Source organism: Pieris brassicae, chromosome 10 (assembly GCF_905147105.1).
Source record: "Pieris brassicae chromosome 10, ilPieBrab1.1, whole genome shotgun sequence".
Classification (NCBI taxonomy): Eukaryota; Metazoa; Arthropoda; class Insecta; order Lepidoptera; family Pieridae; genus Pieris; species Pieris brassicae.
The window spans coordinates 4,414,181-4,434,676 of record NC_059674.1 but is presented as its reverse complement, the minus strand read 5'-3'; the positions used below and the strand labels follow the sequence as shown (position 1 = coordinate 4,434,676).

Sequence of the window (20,496 nt, the reverse complement as noted above, 5' to 3'; positions counted from 1 at the left end):
ACTAAGTTAGTACTAGTGACTCATGATAGATAATAAAATCGATGCTTATCGCTTATCGTCCATTCGGAGAATAGTTTTGTAAAAACGAGGTATAAACTAATTTTCTTGGTCACTTTTATTAAGAAAAATTTAATAAGTCACAGTAAACTTTATCATCATCGAATTTTTTTTAAACTATGTACGACGTCAATGAATTTAGGGAAGTTAAAGATGATATTGCATGATAATATGATTGTAAAATTGTGTTTAAATACGAATTCTTAAGGTTCATAATAATAGTTACAAGAGGGTTTTAATACCTAGTTATGAACCGTTTTATAATTTGGATATGTTATGTTATCTACTCTCATACAAAGTAGATTGAATGTCAAAACAATTGAACTTATTGCAGATGAAATTACTAATGTAAGTCCAACAGATCCAGAGATGGCCCCCTGGAACCCCACATACTTGACCTCTTTATAATAATATTATAGTATAGATAAAAATATAGACTTAGAATAGGAAACAACTTTGAAATAAAACACGTATTATCAACAATAAAAGCATTTATTCTAACCAAGGTGTATTCTAACAATAATATGGCGATACATTGCACATGACACAACAGAGATCAATAATAGCAAGAAACCATAAAAGAAAAATAGCGATGGCAACACCAAACCGTAATCAATATAGAATATATAAGGGCTAGAATTAAGTGTACCAAAAATGTTAAAATATGGCAAGCCCCAAGTCTGCTAATTTAGTCAATCATAATGTTAAAATATCTAAAACTAAGATGAAATAGCACTTCTCTGTAGGGTAAGTTTGCAATAATCTTATGCATCGTGATACATCCGTTTGATAATTATTTGTCAGCTGGGGCTCTCTCTTTCTCTTTCTCGTGGTAAGTATTTTCATCTTACACAAATTCATACAATTCATACAGAAATCACACAAAATGTTTATTTTTGATTATTCAAATCACGACATAATTTAGAATCTAATCATTTCAAGCAAGTATAAATCAATCAACTGATAAGCTGTGTTAGATAATTGATAATATAATTGCTGTATACTATCAAATATATATTAAGAGGTGCCTTCCACCTCTCTTCCTCATAGTTTCGCAAATTTTGCAAATTTTTTGCAATAACTCATAATTTATATCTCTAGGTTTTAAGATCACATATTACGTAAGAATTCTGTTAATCAACAACAGTCATTAAGTATAAAGCACGCTGTGTTTGCCTGTTAAAGGTACAATCAGATTGTATTGTTATTTTTGTATGATCCTAGTTTTATCGTAATGCAAATGGGCAAACCTTTTTTAAAATTAATAACATATTAAAACAGCAGACTTCGGGATTAACTATACAAGCGTCAATTCGTTAACAATCCAAATTAATAATAAAAAATAAAATCTATGACTAGTCTTAATCTATCGACAAAATACAACAGCACAAAAACAAATACCAATTGGTTATACATTTCAACACTTTGAAGTTACATATTAAGAATGTAAGGATTAAACCATTAACATTTTAAAGAAAGTCTTCATCATCAGAACCTTCAAAAATAGTCCAAAATGATGAGGAGAACAGACAAAAATCTTTGGCCCACCGTCACAGAGATAAACCCCCTCATTAACAAAATTTATCTAATTGAAGTTTTTCTCTAAATTCCGCTTTTGTCTTTTTCTGTCAACAGTTTATGTTACGTTGTGATGAAAAAATATGTTTGTTTTTTAAAGCGGTGCGCAATGTTTTTTTTATAAAAAGAGGGTTACATTCTGAGACAACTCGAAGCTCAATCGCATCTGTCAAATTTTTATATGATTTTGACAGGTGGAAGAGTTATTTTGCGCGTAGACCTATTCTTTGAATCTTAACTTCAGGTGACAACCAAATAATCGAAGAAGTCTTATGTCAATTTGAGAAAAACTTGTTTCTCTGTAATTCACATGCGAGTGTTTATTTTAAATATCAAAGCATAATGGTATGTCTTTTAAGCGATTTTGTTGCTTCAAAAGCTTCTAAATTTGACTTTAATTTTATAGACACACCAAATGTATAACTGAGAAACTTTAAATTTGCACCAACCTTATACCACCAAACAAATATTAATAATGCAATGAATATTGCAATTTAGCACCTCAATGAAAAAAACCTTAAGCCTAAGATGTAGAACATTAAATGAAATACAACATTTTCTTAGGTCCTAATACATATAGTATTTTAGTGAAACAAACTTTTAATCCAACAGAAACGTGTCTTTCATTTAACTGTGTCCCACTCTCTTAAATAAGACTTTATTAAAAACTCTCATAATAAAAAACAAACTTAAAATAAAATGAAAAATTAACAGATAATCTTAAAGATTATTGCCATACTAAAAAATGTCAGTGCCGTGTCCTTACAATATTAGTTTAATTTTATCTGGATTATCCACCTACGTTATAACTTCAAAAGATCTTAGTTTTATCACGCACTGATAAAATTCACTTAATGTTGTAATTGTAGCGATATCTTGCGTTGAAAAAATATAAACTAATTTCGCAAAACGGCTAACCCAACTATTGATCTTAACCTAAGCAATACGTTACGAAGAGATTTATTAGAATAATTATTTTTAAAAAACACTTACCCTAAAATTTTGTACTCAAATCGGCCGATTCAAAATTTTTATTTGTACCATAAACTAAAAATATAATGGTAATCGCCAATTTTAACTAATTAACTGACATTAGTAGTCATTAAATGAATTGACATTTAATAACAACATAATTCGCGGGAGCAATCAATTTTTGAGTTACCTCCTCTCAAATAATAAAATATCCCTAATGCGTTGCTTTGGCAACGGAATGTGTTTGTGCTTAAGGCTTGCCTGTCATATCTGATAAAGATAGAATATTCTAGAAACTTCTGTTAATTATGTACAAAAACAAAACCAATAATTGTTATAAAGAAAAATAAAATCCTTTTTTCCTGATAGCTTATGAGATTCCGCCATGTTTAAAAATATGTTTCCACGACAACCAACGTCACTTGTCATAGCGAGCCATTATTTTTAATTTATGGTATAACATCCTAACTTACATCACATCCAATCACAGATTGTAAACCCTGCCATCATTTACGTCATCCAGGTTTTAAAATAAGTATTACAAGCTTTTCCATTGAATGTAAGTCCAAATTACTACTGTATAATGTATAATTAAAAAATAGTAATAATCTTAACTGCGTAATACTTATTTTAATCCTGAACAACCACCCATTCCCCTTGAATACCAAAACGCCAAATCATCTATCTATATCTATTAATTTTATAGGCGTGTACGTTAAGTCGTAAAAAGTAAAGATAAACTGACCACATGTACGCGTGAACGCGTCATATGAAACTTTTTTGATGACAGTATTTGTATACATTTGTCTTTATAGCATGATAAAAGAGATTTAAAATCATTATCGCTAACATTTACATAGGAAGTCATATGAATATAATATAATCATATAATCGCAGTGTGGTGTGGATTGAGACGTTTAGCTTCTACAAACCTAAAGATAGACTGTAAATTGTCATTTTCTGACCAATTCTGGCCATAAACAATAGAAAATCAAAACAGAATATTGATGTGATAAGTATTCTAATAAATATTACCTTTACAACTTAGCGTACATTATATACTATCAGCAAAATCTCTCTCAAAATTAACAGATTATTTGTCGAAAAAAGGAATTGTGACTACCATATATTAAAAAATTACTTGTAAATAGAGACAGTAGGGCATACTGTCTCTATTCTATAAAAAAAACAAATATAAATTTGGAAAGGAAAAATTTGCTGACAGTATACCTAAATTTAACAAGTAATGTAGTAATCTAAATATTTACTATTGTAATATTTGAAATGTCACTGATTTTTTTAAATACTAGAAAAATACAAATGCATTATTTGTATGGATTTTTGAAATCAAGATATGTCACTGTTATTTTCTTATTATTGAGCAGTGATTTTAAAACATTTAAAACGAACATCGTGTCGCGATTTTTAGATTAAAATCCAATAAAATAATATATAAAATTTCATATAAAAAAACAATATTTACTTATTGTGAATTCCCTTGCTCTGCAGTAAAATGTGGATTTTCAAAATGACTCATTTTAAGATGACGCCTGAAAAAGAAATTATTTGAGGTGTATATCAACTAGAACAACATCAAAAAACAACTATATATGCATGGTAAAAACACATTGCACCCCCTTTGCGCCGCATAAGCTATACCGGCACCCCCCCTGGGACAACAGCAGCAACTTTGATCGGATACCTCATATGGTAAGTCTAAAATATAGATTATTGATCGTGCACCTCATATTGGGTCAACTCAATTGTCATTTTTAGTTTTTTAGTCAATAATTGTAGTATTTTGATTAAAGAAATTTAAATATATTAAGTTTTTTTAGGATTCACCGCTGGCCCTCACTTAATTTGCACAAAATAGATATACATAAATATATTGCATTTCATTATTTTGTTCTTAAACACAACTTTCATATACTTCAGTAAACATAGTTTTTCAGTTCTACATGTGGGAGTGTCTGATATTCGGAGACAGACACATCTCTGTCTGTTTGGCCTGTTTGGTTTCAAAGGCAAGTATACCAACTGTGCAGACTAACCCAAATTAATTAACAAGATACTGTGTGATTGAACCCAGGGCTTCCAAGTTCCAGTAAACCTGGAGGTGTTTTGTGTTAAAATGTTTATCTCTAACTCAGATTTTTTTACTTAAATATCTATGATTATTAGTACATAATAGAATAAACTAAAAAAATACACCCACCTAAGCCCTCTTTCCCCTCGACAAACCAAGTTGCAAATTTTGCAAACTCTTTTATCTTTTATAGATATCTCGGAGGAGTCTGAATCTTTGCTTTCTATTATCTCTGGTTTCAATATCTTCTTGTCTTTGACTGGTGTTGGTGATTTGATTTTATATTTGAGATCTGAAAAATAGAATATTTTAAGGTATGAGATAGACTGAGATGTATTAATTCCAATATTTTAGTTAACAGCATGTCTCCCAAGCAATTTATCAACAAAGGTTATCCTAAAACCTCAGCTTATTATTATAGAACATAGCTACAAAATTTCTGCATATGTTATTACTATTGTTATATTTACTATTAAAACAAGATTTCAACCAAGTATCCATAAAGTACTTTTACAGAACCATAATATATATTAAAAAAACTCTTTACTTTAGACAAAATCATAAATAGCTTAGCTATCAAGATTTTATCCTAGGGCCCTGTTCAATCCCTGGCCATATCTGGCAATATTTGTTATAGTTCAACACTACCACTATCACCTAGTAAGAAATATGAGTAGTTAAGCAGACACAAATTTTTCACTTTCAGATCTTTCAATGTCCATTCTAAACTCACCACTGGTGATAATAACAATATTAGGCACCCCCATAACGTCATTAGGTCTCTCAGGTGACGTACTTCGCCTAACATCTATATCTCCAACTCGGCTGAGTGGTAAAGCCTCATCACTAGAACCATCTGACTGTTTTGATTGTTTTTGTTGCTTCTTTATTCGTTTACGGAATCTGAAACATTATAGTCGTAATTTAAACAAATTAATATATATCATTTCTTTTTATCAGCTAATATTAGAATCACAGACACCAACACATATACACATATGCATTAATAATTATGTGGCGTGTTGGATGTAGTTTGCAGGTAGTGCCAGGCACAAGTAATATGAAAATTACATAAAAACAAAAGGCATATCACAAACGACTATTCTCTCTACATTTATTAAAGGTAATCTGAATTGCTATTAAATGCCACTGATGTAAAAAAAAGTTACAAATTATTATATGATTTTAAATAAATCAAGATTGCTTTATAAATCCTAAGTAGTATCAGTATTTAGTAGTAGTACTTTTAGTCAGAAAACATGGAATCAAATGTGCCAGTGTGCATTATGAAATAACAATAGACATAAAAGTACTTATGGCTAATTTATTAGAGTGACTTATCCTAATTGTTATTGTTTGTCCAGAGTACCATAGTACCATAACACTTTAATATATAATTTCAAATTGGATACCTCTTCTTTGGCCTTTTTGGTTGCCAGGTCTGCTTTACTCTTTCTTCATTGTTATTTATGTTAATATACTTCTCACAGGCAATGCTACCCAACTCCAATCCATCCAACTCGGTACTGCTTGATATAGATGACTTATCACAGGCAAAAAGGTCAGTTTCATTACTCAAGTCATTGCTGTCAATTGATGCACTAAAAATATTTATTTACAGTAAGTGTATGACTTAGAAACAAGATTTAACAGTAATTGTATTGGATTTTATCAGTTTGCACCAAGTCTTGTTTTTGAATGTCACCCTAGCTACAATACACCTCCAGCTACGACTAAGCCACGGACTATGACTTATAAGACACACAAAACAATGGATGGATAATACAGAAATACAAATGTTGACTGACGAAATCATTCTTAAGGAATGATTAATTTTGCAAAACAAATAATTCATATTAATGAATACATTAAAGAGGAATACCGACTTTGTTAGAATAATGTAATACTGGATCTTATAAATACTAACACAATACATCTATATGAACTGGGTTTGTATAAAATAATAGATATAATATTGTCTCTTTGTATATAAAACTATTGGGATAGTTATACCTTTCTGACAGATCACTCTGAGGTGGATTCTCAAATTTCTTTACTGGAAATGTAAGATTTATACGTTTGTAAATCTCTTCTGTTATATTTCTACATTTTTCATACTTCGAGTCCAAATTTTTTTGTTTTATCTTCGTCCAATCACTTTGACTGTGTAACGTCGACATATTTATAGTAGTATTGTAGTTCTAACACAATTCTTATTGGAAAATTGTTGAATTCATCCTTTCTTAGTGTGGAAACCGTAATACACTACATTGCAAATTGCGATTTTCCAGTTTTCTTACAAAATGGCGGGATATCGAATGCACATTGTGTCAATTAGGCTCTAAAACATTTATTACACATTTTCATAGCGTACTGATATCACTTTTCAAAACAAAATCACCATAAAGAAAGTAACTTCTTTTCATAACAAAGAAACCACTAATAATAAATGGCACAAAAATGAATATCATCAATGGTTTTATACTAGCTACTTTTTATAAATTGAAAAAAAACGGACTAGAACAAAAAATTGCACTAAATATGTGATTAAAACAAGAAAAACAACATTTTTAAACGTAAAATTAAAATATACACAGCCTTTGCGGCTTTTTTTATATTTTTGACGTTTTCAATTTAGTGTTGCTTGACACTAATTGCTCGTAAAATATTAAAATTAAAAAGTCTTTCCTACCATAAACATTACGATTCACGAGTCTCGTCTCTATTTTTAGCATTCTCAACAGTCGTGACGTAAGAAAATTGTACAGAGCACTAACATAAAATATTTTAATAGATAACAGACACATCACGGATATCTTAAGGTAATCTTAGTTTTAATATTAATTTAGAAGCTACTGTAAAACACTTTTTAAAATCTCACTCACTTTCAAAATTCCTAAATAAGATTTGTGCCGAAAACGTCATAGAGTTCTTATGTAAATGGTAACACAGTATTCTTAGTTATAGAGCACAGTATATCTTAGTCTTTAGTCTATGCTTTTCGTCGACTCTCCCGCCAAATTAACGAAATACCCCATGACATTTTTTTCGTGATTTTCGTGTCTGTTCCGCTATTCGTTTTTCGTGAATAAAATCACTAAAAAGTTTTTGTTAAGTATTGCTGGAAAACTGGCATGTCATGTCTGGAAAACTGTTATTACCTACTCGAAAATATCAACATACGTTAGCTCGAGTTGCCACTGAAAGAGCCCCTTGTTGTTTTTGCAAACGAGACGTTGATGATGAATTGTTATATGGTAAATTGTACGCTATCGGAGAAATACATTGTCACTATTTTTGTGTCGTAAGTACCTACGAGTTAACAGTTTTATTTAGATATGTATATTGGGTAACAACATTTACTTTTATCACATTAATTACTAATAATATTTTAATATAATTTTAAATTTTAGAGTAATTACTATTTTCTTTTAATTGACTTTAGTGCTCACATTCTTTGCGCCCATTTTTTATTGCTGTGTTCTAAAATATGCAGGCTTAGTTTTTATGAAAAATACATAGAGAATTGTGTATACTTCTTATTATGAAGGAACATTATGAAACTGCCATGTTTTCCACATGTTAGGAGCTTTCTTTAGGGACCTCCTACTTGCCAAGTGGTCAATGAAATAGATCAGTTATCAAGATCCATAAACATTTTTTGTCACCATTGGTTATACGCTTCACAAACTGCTTTTTAGCTGCTGTCATGTTGTTTAATTCAACATGGTAAAGATGAAGAAGGTCTATTTGGGTTTTTATATCCTGATATATTAGCAGAAGTTGAAAGAAGTAAAAAACATGTAAGTACCATCATATATCACATCATATCAATCACTAATTGAATACAAGTTGTATTTTTAGAATTAGTGTGCTGTTTATTTCTAAATTGGAAACATTTTTAAATCTATCTTGTTAATGTGTTATGTTAATGTATTATTTAACTGTCTGTTTTTAAGTCATAAATAATTAAACATTCTCTTGTTAAATTAAATTAAATGAGGTATATTGCATTCTCTTAACTAAAGTACTCTGTGTTACTAAAGAGACCAACATATATTTTTATGAATTAAAAGTGCTAGTCCTTAAGTTGTAGTCAATTTCATTACAGAAATGTTCCTATTGTATGAAGGAAGGTGCAACTCTGGGTTGCTCTAAAACACAATGCAGGAAACAGTTTCATTTACCATGTGGAAGGGACAAAAATGCTGTGTCCATGTTTTATGGCAATTTTAAGTAAGTATATCTAGTTAAAGTAAAAGCTTTAGTTGACATTTTAGCACAAGTTTTGATTTAAAAATGTTAAAACAATACATCACTTGTGATATTTGAATGGAGCACTATTAAAATATTTTCATAGGTTGTAGAGGCCATAGTGATTGATCCATCTGGAATCCATTTTGGTATTATTATTAATTCTTAAATTTCACACAATTTAAATAAAAAGCAATTTATAAAATTTACAACAAAGGATCTTTAACTATGACATTTCAAACTCAAACTATTATTAGATGCTTTCATTGATAATAATTTGTAGTATGTTTTATTTTAATTTCAGGTCGTTCTGCCAACAACATGTACCTAAACAGAAATTACCAAATAATATATTAGACAACATTAAGAATAGAAAAGTAAAGATGAAAAAATCAAAAGTAGATAATGACTTGTCAGAAGGTATATAACTTTATACTTTAAACATTTTTTTAACGTATTTCAGTGATATTGTGTATGGATGTAACATGTTAGTTTATCATGTCATATTGAATAATAATAATAAAAAATAAACACTAATAATTTATCGGCAAGCCAGTTAATTTCTATTATACTTGTCCTAGGACATAGGCCTCCTCTAAGACCTTCCACTCTTCTCTGTTTCTTTTACGCTAGCTTTACGTAGCCACATAGGGCCAGCAGCTCTTCGCACATCATCGTCCCAACTTTTTATTTATCTTCCCTTTTTTCTTTTTTAACGGAAGCCACTCCGTCACTTTCTTAATGTATTTATCTTTATATTCTCTCATAATGTGGAACAGAAACTATGGTTTTGTTGTTCTATTTAACCTGTTTGACGCTTTCAGGGTTCATACTTGTCAAACATCTTAGTGTATTTTATTTTTTTAATAATATAATCTTTGGAAAACATTTCTCTAGACCAATGTAGTTTGGCTTTCCCAATTACTCGTGATTTCTCCTCCATTTTTATTACAATTTATTTGTTTTAGATATACAGGAGATGGTATGCGTTATTTGTTATGAAAGTGTCGACGCGTTCCCCACAATACATACATTTTGGCCACCCTGCTGCGCACGCGATGCCTGGTTCCATAGATCATGTGTACAGGTATTTTTATGGTTTATTACATATATAACGTTTGTTCACGACTAGGAAAATGTGTTGAGTTGTCCTTGCCTTTCCTCGAATTATTTTAATCGATATTATCGAGTGCATAAAAGTAAGATTTTCGTTCGAATTGTAATGTTATCAATATTTTGCAGTGTTTTTTGAGTTCTAAAAAAAACTCAAAAGACTAGACTAGATTAAGTAAGGGTAGGTAACTAAACACTCCATGAATTACTTGAATCACTATAATTCACTTCTGATTTTACATACTCTGTAGCAGTTCAAAGTTATTTGAAGAATGCCCATGCGCACATGCCACGACTTGTTTTATATTCTATTCCCGACTCAACCATCCCACTTCGATGTTCGACATCAATCGTAAGCAAAACCAGTCGAATGAGCAACTATGGCACATGGGCGCTTATGGCAAGATTTTTAAGAATATTTTTATATTTTATAATGAATGTTAAGAATTAAATTAAATGCAAACAATATGGCAATGAACAAATCGATACACATTTATAATTCCAGAACATGTCGCGTTTCGAAATATAACTAAAATCGTAGAACATGAATGATAAAAAAAATATAATCAGCAAAAACGTAATATTAATACGAAATTCAATCCTGAAATCTTATTAAGAATGTACATGATTTAGATAAGATTTATATTAGCGTACTAGCTGTAACATTTAAATTACTGAAAAATTCGTGAAATGTTTAGTAGATTTCTTTCACCGCTATATATGAAATCATCGCCTCCATGGCTTATTAAACGCATATGTATAAAAGTTATTTCCACTTAGTAATATTTTTTATTGTATGTCATTAATGGACTTACTATCGATACAATAATTATATAAGGTTGCCACTTTTTATCGAGTCTTTATTTATAGCAAAGTATGGGTGTGAAAACTTGTCAATAGCACTGTATTTTTTATTAATTTATAAACAGTGCCCCCTACTTCATAGCCTATCAGGTAGATGTGTGACTATGAAGCTGGAAAGCAGGAGAGTGTCGAAATCTCTTATAAAGGGATTAAAAAGGGTTCGCGTCTCTCGCCGTCACAACTACTCCGGAAATAATAAAAAAAGACTGTTTTAAAGTTCTCTATCTCTTTTCCCACTAGTAGTAAATACAATTTGAAAAAAGAGAAGAAATAATACTTATCAAGGGATAAAGGGATTCAGAGAAGTCTTCAAAAACATGTTATTTGTTATTCATATTTTGTTATACGTCTCGATTCTGAGTTAGATGACATCTGTATTAAGGTCTATGTAGAAAGAGTCAGGTTGCGACTATGTAATTCTTATGATAATGACGTAAGTCTTGTTAATGTCGCAGTAAAGTAGTTAAATCAGAGAGTTAATTGAACCTCTAGACAGTTAATTAAATGTCTATATTCAATAAAGTCGCTAGCATTTCGATTTAAATAAAGCAGCGTCGTAAAGGTTTAACTATCTGTCTGATCGAAAGCCAGCGTGTTGATTAACAAGATTCCGCCATGAATATTTCATTTGTTATTGTTATTTCGTTGTGATCGTGAAGAATTGAGAGCTTGGAAATTCCGTGTTTTGCTTTATTGTAAATGGTTAGGTTAGGTAACAACCTAACATAAGTCTAGTTGCCTAGAAACGTTTAGGAAACTCGTTAAACGTTTCGTTCACTCACTTGTTACTCACACGTTAACTACATTACTGCGACATTAACATAACGAAAAATCCCACGAATTGCCGCACCGTATACAATATTGGTATATTCGCGCAATTAATTGTGTTTTGATTGTACTACATACATTTCAGCGGATGGCCTTAAGCGCAGGCGCTCATTACCTACGATGCCCTTTATGTAATGATAAAGAACGGTTCTACGATGCCGTGCTGAGCCAAGGATATTATGTACCAAACAGGTAAATATAATTTTTAAATTATCACAAATCTGGCAATCTGGTTTCGACGAGAGTGTACCGTGTATAATATAAAAAAATATTGTAACGTGTTTAATGTCGTTTACAGAGATGCGTCGTGGGAGTTGGAACAAAACGCGTTTGCGGAAATCTATGAACGGACAATTGTGTGTAGTGTACCTGAGTGTGTGTGCCCTAATGGAAGAGATCACGATTTGGAGATTGGGTAAATATCAATGAATAGTTAATCTGTTATATAGGTTAAAATTATAAGTAAAATACATAGGAAAACTTCTTGCCTATCTTATGTAATTTGATACTTTTTTTTTCTTTACTCACAGTGGTTGCCTGGACGAGATCGCTCGAAAGCGATTAGGCCGCCAGAGGTCCTTTTGATTTAATTATGTTAAATTTTTTTATATTATAATGTAACGAAGCGTTAATAAATAAAACTTTATCTTAATTTTCAGCCCGTGGGACATAAAACTGTGTTTGCTTTGCGGGAACGTTGGGGCGCACGCGCACTGCGCGGAATTAAACGGACACATTTATGTCTGTCCTATCTGTTTGCCCGCTGCACCCGACGATCCGAAATACTTAGAAGCCATTCATGCTAGTGAGTTTATTTTTTAATATACTTGTAGCATATATGTACATTACATTGTGTTTTATTTATTTTATCGTTACTCGCATGTAACTTCAAAAAACTGGTATTGCATGTTCCGCGCGTATGCGTGCGTGCACGCAGCTAACCGAGCGGTACGTGAATCAGTGTGGTTGTAATCGTAACCATACATTAAATATATAAATAATTTTAAAATGGTAGTTAATTTATCTACTACATATACTTTTATTGTATTTTTATATTCGGTTTAACTTTGCTGTTCAAAAACCAAATGAATAAATAAAATTGATTGAAAGGAGGGAAAAAATATTAACAAAAATACGTGGATAATAATAATAACACTATCTACATCACAATAACACAAAACATGATAGAGAACACATGTGTGTGTACTTATGAACACGCGTTAGAAGTTATACTTCTTTGGCGTAACAAGATAAAAATCTTATTCTAAGTTTATAGAAAAAATGACATCTACAATAAAATAAAGTTGATTTAATAATGACCACAAAGTAAAATGTTGACTATAGCTATTTTCAGGGTGTCGGTTTTATGTGACGGTGTGCGCGCGCATCGTAAAAATTTACTCTCATATTTTTTTCCTAACGCGCCAAAACAAGTATAACTTCAATAAAACAAAAGAAGACAAAGAATGATGAGTCTTACAACTTAATTTATTGGATATCCATATGGAATCAATGGAGATATTTCCATACCCATATCTCAGAAACTACTGCAAATGATTTAATTTCAAAATAAACTTATAGACAAACATATTACATTAAGCAAGTCATTTACGAAATGTCAATTGACATTTATAATATTATGTATTTTCTTATCACCCGTTGTCGTAACTTCAGTACTATTGATCGGAATCTCTTCTCGGGTAAAGGCCTCCAGCTTTTTCAAAACCTCTCCGGTTTCTCCAATCGCTTCCTGCTATGGCTTCTGTATCTTCTATCCAGCTTTCTGGGGGCGATCTTTTGTTCCCATTGGTGCTTTCCGTATAGCTCTCGTCATATTTTTTTACTTTTTGTATTCTTCTAATTATTATTCCTAAAACTAGGACACACATACATTTAAGATTTAAAAAACGTGTTTTAGAATATACTTAATATCTCATAACAGCTGCCCACTGAAGTATTTCTGAACCAATTCGACTTAGGGTCCTTCAAGAAAAGATCCTACCAATTCTTAAAAGGCCGGCAACGCACTCGCGAGCCCTCTAGCATTGAGGGTGACCTTGGGCGCCGGTATCACTTAACATCAGGTGAGCCTCCTGCCCGTTTGCCCCCGTGCTAAAAAAAATCTGGAATGTCGGTTAATAAGAATTGGAACGTAGGCACCGCATGCATAAAGCAAAAATACGAACAACGAACATAATTCAGTGCTTTCGTATTAGATATATGTACTCGTTAAATGTATGGGATCCTGATACGTTTGTTTGTTATCTATGATATATATATATCTGTTTCTTGCTTTTATGTTAACTTTTTGGTCACTCGTGCAAATTTTCTTGGTAATTTATGTAAAGTTCGGAGATGTATCATAACTATGGAGTAATTCGTTAATATTTAATATGTTTAATTTAATTAAAATCATATAGAAACCTCACGTTTTATTGTCTATAGATAAGTTTTTTTTATCTGATTTAAACTTATATAACAATTTTAACTTTTAGTAACCCTCCCGGAACCGAATCAACCCTCGCGAGTTCAACACGGACCCAGAATGCCAAGTCGTATGTCGATAAGACGGACAAAACCAAGGCTGCGTAATGTGTATGTATATCCCTGTTAAATAATTGTTTTGCTTAACAACACACACACAAAATTAAGCATTCTTTTCTTTCTTACTTAATAATGGCGCTACAACCTTATCAGGTCTGAGATTTCTGAATCTGTTTCATGATCATTTGTCAATCTAATAGCCAATTAACCAGACTGTGCCTGACACACGCCGTCGCCGGGTGGGAGCGAATATTAAATCCGCACATAGAAAGTCCATCGGTACACAACCGGATATCGAACCCACGACTAGGGTTGAGAGTCGTATGTTGAAGCCACTAGGCCAATACACCTCAAATTTTGTTTACGCTCTGATAACAAGAGATAATATTTTTATTTATAATCCGGATTTTTTTTTGTGATTATGAGTGTGGGATACGGTCTACTAATAAAATAAAACAAAGCTATGTGAAAAATAATCAATAACGAATATTGTTATAAATATTATAAAAAAAACTTGTTTTTTTTATATAAACTTAACTGTGCCATGTGGTTTCACTCGCATTGTGATTACACTGTCCAGCAAAAATAGAACCCATAGTTCCTGAAATTTAATTTATATAAGATTTATTGATTAGTTTTTTACGCGTTCAATAATATAGTATCGGAAACTTTCAGAGTTCTTTTCGCCCGCTTTATCTTGATTTGGGGATTGGTAGTAGTCTTATAATGTTGTAGAACAAGAACTTTCGATAGACAATAGGAAAATCACCTTTCTGGTCTCATAGTATGCGTTTTTCTCTACAGTGGGTCCAGCTCCAACACAACTGATGCGTTAACTAGCACATTAACAGGTAAAGTTTATATATAAAACTTTTTCAGCTATTTGTTCCTTTTTTATATATCAGGGGGCAAACGGGCAGGAGGAATGTTAAGTGATACCGCCCATGGACACTCACATTGCCAGAATGCTCGCAAGTGCGTTTCCTGCCTTTTAAAAATTGGTACGCTTTTTTTCTTTACACTTACTAGTGAATCTCTATAACTCGAATGTTAAGGGAAATGCAGAAAAAAATTAACGAGTTTTCGACAAACAAGAACTTCGAGATACATATGATTTAACTGAAATTTCGACTTACAGTATATTTTTTGATATGTAGAGTCGAATTTGAATAACAATTCAATTTAGGTTTTTTAGTATACATGTTTTACATATTAATGAAGTAAAGTGTACACTAAAAAATAAAAAGCTGTGTTACGTAGAAAGTTTTATGAATGTATTCATTCATTCCACGTATACAAGATAAAACCAATAGATTAGAAGCCTCGAAACCAAACATTCATTTTGGATTTTATTGCTATTATTTCGAGGAATTCCAAGTTATACGTCATTATATTTTATTAACGACTTCCGGAGTCTCCTTTTTGAAATTCGAGTTATAGAGTGTAAAAATATGTATTATCAATACTTCGTAGGGAAATAATATCGAAATCCAAATTCCACTGTATAGTGTATATCCTGTTACTCAGGAATGTAGCTTTCTATCTAGTGGTAAAAAAAATTAAAATCGCTTCATTGCGCTTCACCAGTAAACACAATTAGGAAGAAAAAAACTAAAGAGTACTTAACTTGTAAGAGTACAATTAGATTGAGTTAGTTTTAATAAACTATCTAACCTTCGTTTAGTTAACCCGTAGGGTTAATAAATAATTAGTGTATAACACACAATGTTTTATCAAAAGTTTTATTAGTCTCCTACTGTCGAAGTGAGGCTGTAAGAAACGACCTGCAAACTTTTATGGCCTTATGACTTGTTTGCTTTCCTGTCATATGAAAAAAGTGTCTTATCTCTAGAAGATCTTTTACAATATCAATTATATAGATGTTATATGTCTGAAAGCATCTAAAGAAATCACAATTTATAAATAGAGTAATTTCAATTTTTTTTATTGGCTTTCAGTACATTCACAAAACTCGATAACTAGTCGCCAAGAGTTGAACCTTAAAACGCCATCTCGACCCAAAATCGAAAATTCCAAAATGATTGATAATGGAAATCACTCACCGGTTAAACTATTCAAACAACAATTATGTGAAATGAATGTGCTAGACAATTTTGAATGGGATTCTGACAGTGTGATAGAGTTGGTGAGGGAAAAACTAATGAAACCGAAGCCCCTTTCTATACGAAAGAAAATTATTAGGTGAGTGAATACTTATTGAAAAAGGTTATTTAAAAAAATTTAAGCAGCACAAATACTAAGTTTTACCAATGTACCTATGTCATACCACAGAGATAATTGAACCCACAGATATCTCTAATCATATTGAATTGAATTTAATATATATTGAACAGTTCCCTAGAAACATATCTGATTAAAATAAAAAAAATTGTTCACAAGTAATTTTCTGAGATAATGCATACATTATTTGTTGCAGCTTTATAATAGATAGTATTTTAAATGAAAAATTGAAACCAAATATCAAGAGCCCAATAAAAGAATGGAAATCTCTGAAGAATGAAGTAATAGATGTTGAAATGGTAAGATTTGTAAAGTACTTCGCAATTTTAATTCTTCTAAAATCAGGTCATTTAAGATTTAAAATTTTATTTTCAGAAAAGTTTAGAAGAAAATAATATAGCACAAGAAGTGAATGAATCTATAGATAAAAATGTAAAATTGAATAAGAATTTAGAAAACATAGATTGTGATTGGTATGACAAAATGGAATTAAATCATGAAGATAGTACTGGAATTTCCATTGCAGGTGGATGCGAAGATAATATTTTAAATGTTTTAACTGAAGATTTTTTGGATAAAAACCTACCCATAGTGAGTGCCAAGTCAAATCCAGTTCTGTTAAAGAATGATTCCTCAATGGAAATTTCGGAAAATAACCAACAAATTGACATTAATGTAACTCAAGGAAAGATAAATAAGACAATTGCCCTGAAAATCAGTCCAACTAAAGAAGTTTTGGGTGAAAACATAAATATAGATCTAGAAATATTTAAAAATCATTATCTAAATGAAGTTGGTGGCGACAATTTGTACAAAACTGATGATTTACCTATGACTGAATGTGCAATTGAATCCAAAACCAAACGCAGAGATAAAAAATATAGAAACCTAAAAAAGCATCGCAAACAGAAAAAGTATAAAAAAGACAGAGAACACAGAAATCTAGATAGAGATAAAGACATCGACAAACATAGAAACAATGATTATAAGAAAAATAAGAACCATAAACCAAAAACTCTAGACAATACAGGTGTAGTTCTAAAATTTCTTTCGGAGGAAGTTAATGAGAACAAAGAAAAACGCAAGACTGAACTATCGATTCGCAATAAAAATATAAAAGTCAACATTGAATGGAAAAAGGAGAAATTTAAAATAAAAATAACGAATGAGAAAAGAAAAAAACAGCATGCCAATAATTACGTGTTCGAAAATGCCAAGAATAAAATCAAAATGACGCCCGGAATTGTCTCACGCGTTAAGAGAAAATATGAGAAAACCGAGAAATTTACTGATAAGTTGAAGCAAACATCGCTTGACAACTTTTTTACTGTCAAGTCTCCAGAAAAATAAATTTAAAAAATCTCGTACCCTTACTTAAAATAATCGTATCGATTAGTCACTCTATATACAGATTTTAAAAAGTTTGTATTAGTTAAGGCATATTTATTTACACTTCTTTCTACACAAATCCAACGGCCAAATGGTTGAAGGTCATGTGTGCATTTGACCCGATAAAGACAATTCTGTATCCACACATCATTTATAAATAGAGGAAATAAGAGTGGAGGGAGTACACTGCCTTGTGGAACGCCAGTATTTAACTTATTCCAATGAGAGTGATAGAGTTATCTTCAATGAGCTGGCGGTGACATAAATATATATATAACTGGTGAAGCAAAATTTATTGAACTAAGTAAATTAAGTGGAATTATCCTGCAATGAAACGATTGTAAAAGTAGTTGTATAAAGCAAATGAAAGCTCAATGTGGTTTTAACTGTACAATAAAAAAAGTAAGTATAAAGTGTTAAACAGATTTTGTGAAAATGTCTCTTAAATTTTCATCAATAACTTTTTATGTGCCGTCATCACGACCTGGCCGTTGAGCCGATATTCTATGGTTCTTCAGAGCCTGGTTTAAGTTTCTAAAGCTGCTAAACGATTTTACTATGCATATTGTATATCTTCTTTTAAATTTATTTTAAACTCTGTTTAGTACAAGTAAATTCAGCACATTAAAAGAAACGTATCTGTGTTTTAGAAATTATACTTTTTTTGGCATAACACAAAAATTATATTCTACGTTCGTAGCAAAAACGACATTAACAAAAGAAAAAACCAAATTGTCGACTTATAGCTAACTTCTGGGTGTCGTTTTTTTGTGACGGTGTGCGCGCGCATCGTTCAATTTTACTCTCATCATTTTTAACTTAAAACGTTAGGGAAAAATAAAAAGAGTTTTACTATGCAAGCGCACACCGTCACAAAGAACCGACACCCTGGTTAGCTATATTTAATATTTTGCTTATTAAATAAACTTTATTTAACTAGATAATGCGTTATAATAAAACTTTCAATGTACTTAATACCTTTTTTATTTTTAGTGTAAGTTTTATTTCTACAAACAGAATAAAATTTTTGAAAAGATCTTTGTCTTGTTACGCCAAAGAAGTATAACTTCAACATAGTACACACAATGTTTTTTTTAAGTTTCTTGATATGACAAGAGTGTAGTGTCAGTCTAAAAATCAAGTTATCTGAAAAGAAATTATATTTTTATAATGTCATTCTCAGATATACATCGTGGTAATTGGAACTAAAGAAAGTGCCGTTATTCAAAGAGATCATGGCTTGGAAAGCTGGTAAATATCAATATATTAATTTGACTTGACTTCGAAGGTTAATATTGAGATTAACGACGTTGTTTCCCGCCTATATTTCCTTTTCGTTCTTAATGACATTTCCAGTGCTTCATTTTTTTCTAATATTTTGCCGCCCCACTACCACGGTAGGGTTACCACGTCGATACATGTACTTGATTATATACTGTACAAAAAGTATTGTAAGTGATTCTTCCAGAAACACCGCGCCTCGTGGAACGCCGACATATGTTAGCTTATTCCTACTAAATAAAAAGCCGTTGTTCTCTCACAGTTTATTCTTGTGGAAAGAGAAGGAGAACGTTTGATGAAACGGCAATACTTACATTTTCTGGAGTAGTTCGGTTTACATAAACATAAAAAATGTGGATTTTCAGTTTACACTTGCAACAGTGTGCATCGATTATTTATTATTCAATTTAGTTTATGAAATGGTCAAAAAATAGAGCTTTGGTGTATTTTTGTAAATTGACAAATTTTGAGCGTTGTAAGAAGCGCCACACACGGTCCAACGCTTTTGCTAAGTCCAAACGATCGCTGAAAAGCACTCGAAACAGCGAGTTATGTATATAACGTAATAAATTCGCGTTCGGATTACAATGAATTATAATCAGTGTCTATAATTAATATTGTTTTTTTACATAAATTTAGTTCCTGGCTAGTTTTTCTCTGTTCAATCAATATATATAATTATTTATATGTAAATAGAGTACCTAAACATTATAAATTGTCTCTATAGATCTTCTGTCACCTTCACTTTAAATGACTATTTATACCAAAAGTAAATAAATAAAATAATTAAGTTCAAGAAGTTTTATTTAACTACTCAGATGAACCAAATACAATATTGGAGTTGATCATTTATTACTCAAAATATATATTTTTTTGAGGAAAAAAATATCAACTATTTCTGAAAGTACAAATAGTTTTGTTTTTTTAAAATAAGCATAGATTTTTGTTATATCCTTTAATTCGCATAAATGACAAATCGACAAAACAAAATGACAAGTGATGAATAAAAATGAAAAATAAGGTAAACATTCCGCCCCCGGTTATAAGGGATCAGTATAAGGATTTAACCGCAGCACACAGCCCAGGCGCTGATACCTGATAACAAGATCGCCAATTGCATGATTTCGAAAAGTGGTTTTCCATTTGTGGCGCTGTTTTTCTGGCTGGCTGCAATTGTTAGATGTAGACCATACTCTTTATACCATCGTAGCTGTCTTGTTTTAGTTCCGCTCGGGCGTAGTGTTCTAATTATTCACTTCACAATCGAGAGTTTCCTGTCTTTCAAT

General features: G+C 31.2%; 2 protein-coding genes across 3 annotated transcripts; one reads left to right on the top strand and one right to left on the bottom strand.

Moving 5' to 3' along the window:
• Nucleotides 1-530: 530 nt before the first annotated feature.
• LOC123715177 lies at nt 531-7,389 on the bottom strand. Its single transcript, XM_045670075.1, has 5 exons — nt 6,710-7,389; nt 6,109-6,297; nt 5,430-5,599; nt 4,826-4,988; nt 531-4,157 (listed from the first exon to the last, which is right to left on the bottom strand). Exons 1-5 carry the CDS (start codon nt 6,874-6,876, stop codon nt 4,091-4,093), a joined length of 756 nt encoding a protein of 251 aa, XP_045526031.1. The 5' UTR covers nt 6,877-7,389; the 3' UTR covers nt 531-4,090.
• A 326-nt stretch (nt 7,390-7,715) lies between these two features.
• Nucleotides 7,716-19,940, top strand: LOC123715529. Of its 2 annotated transcripts, XM_045670580.1 has the most exons (15): nt 7,716-8,000; nt 8,398-8,499; nt 8,808-8,932; nt 9,255-9,370; nt 9,919-10,037; nt 11,841-11,947; nt 12,054-12,170; nt 12,415-12,560; nt 14,251-14,350; nt 15,104-15,150; nt 16,258-16,501; nt 16,737-16,839; nt 16,916-18,331; nt 19,113-19,180; nt 19,398-19,940. In XM_045670580.1, the coding sequence occupies exons 1-13, from the start codon at nt 7,836-7,838 to the stop codon at nt 17,888-17,890; spliced, it is 2,466 nt and encodes an 821-aa protein (XP_045526536.1). In that variant the 5' UTR covers nt 7,716-7,835; the 3' UTR covers nt 17,891-18,331; nt 19,113-19,180; nt 19,398-19,940. The 2 variants fall into 2 exon arrangements, with proteins under 2 accessions (XP_045526536.1, XP_045526535.1); XM_045670579.1 differs by having other exon boundaries at nt 19,113-19,940.
• Nucleotides 19,941-20,496: the final 556 nt, after the last annotated feature.

What these genes read in the sequence shown, in the direction of transcription:
- LOC123715177 (XM_045670075.1), bottom strand. Translation starts at nt 6,876, where the DNA reads ATGTCGACGTTACACAGTCAAAGTGATTGGACGAAGATAAAACAAAAA. An exon ending in CCAAAAAGGCCAAAGAAGAG is followed by an intron (nt 5,600 to 6,108) that starts GTATCCAATTTG and finishes ATAATGTTTCAG; the next exon opens with ATTCCGTAAACGAATAAAGA. An exon ending in CGAGGGGAAAGAGGGCTTAG is followed by an intron (nt 4,158 to 4,825) that starts GTGGGTGTATTT and finishes TTTCTTTTTCAG; the next exon opens with GCGTCATCTTAAAATGAGTC.
- LOC123715529 (XM_045670580.1), top strand. Translation starts at nt 7,836, where the DNA reads ATGTCTGGAAAACTGTTATTACCTACTCGAAAATATCAACATACGTTA. An exon ending in TTGAAAGAAGTAAAAAACAT is followed by an intron (nt 8,500 to 8,807) that starts GTAAGTACCATC and finishes ATTTCATTACAG; the next exon opens with AAATGTTCCTATTGTATGAA. An exon ending in AAACCAAGGCTGCGTAATGT is followed by an intron (nt 14,351 to 15,103) that starts GTATGTATATCC and finishes TTTTCTCTACAG; the next exon opens with TGGGTCCAGCTCCAACACAA.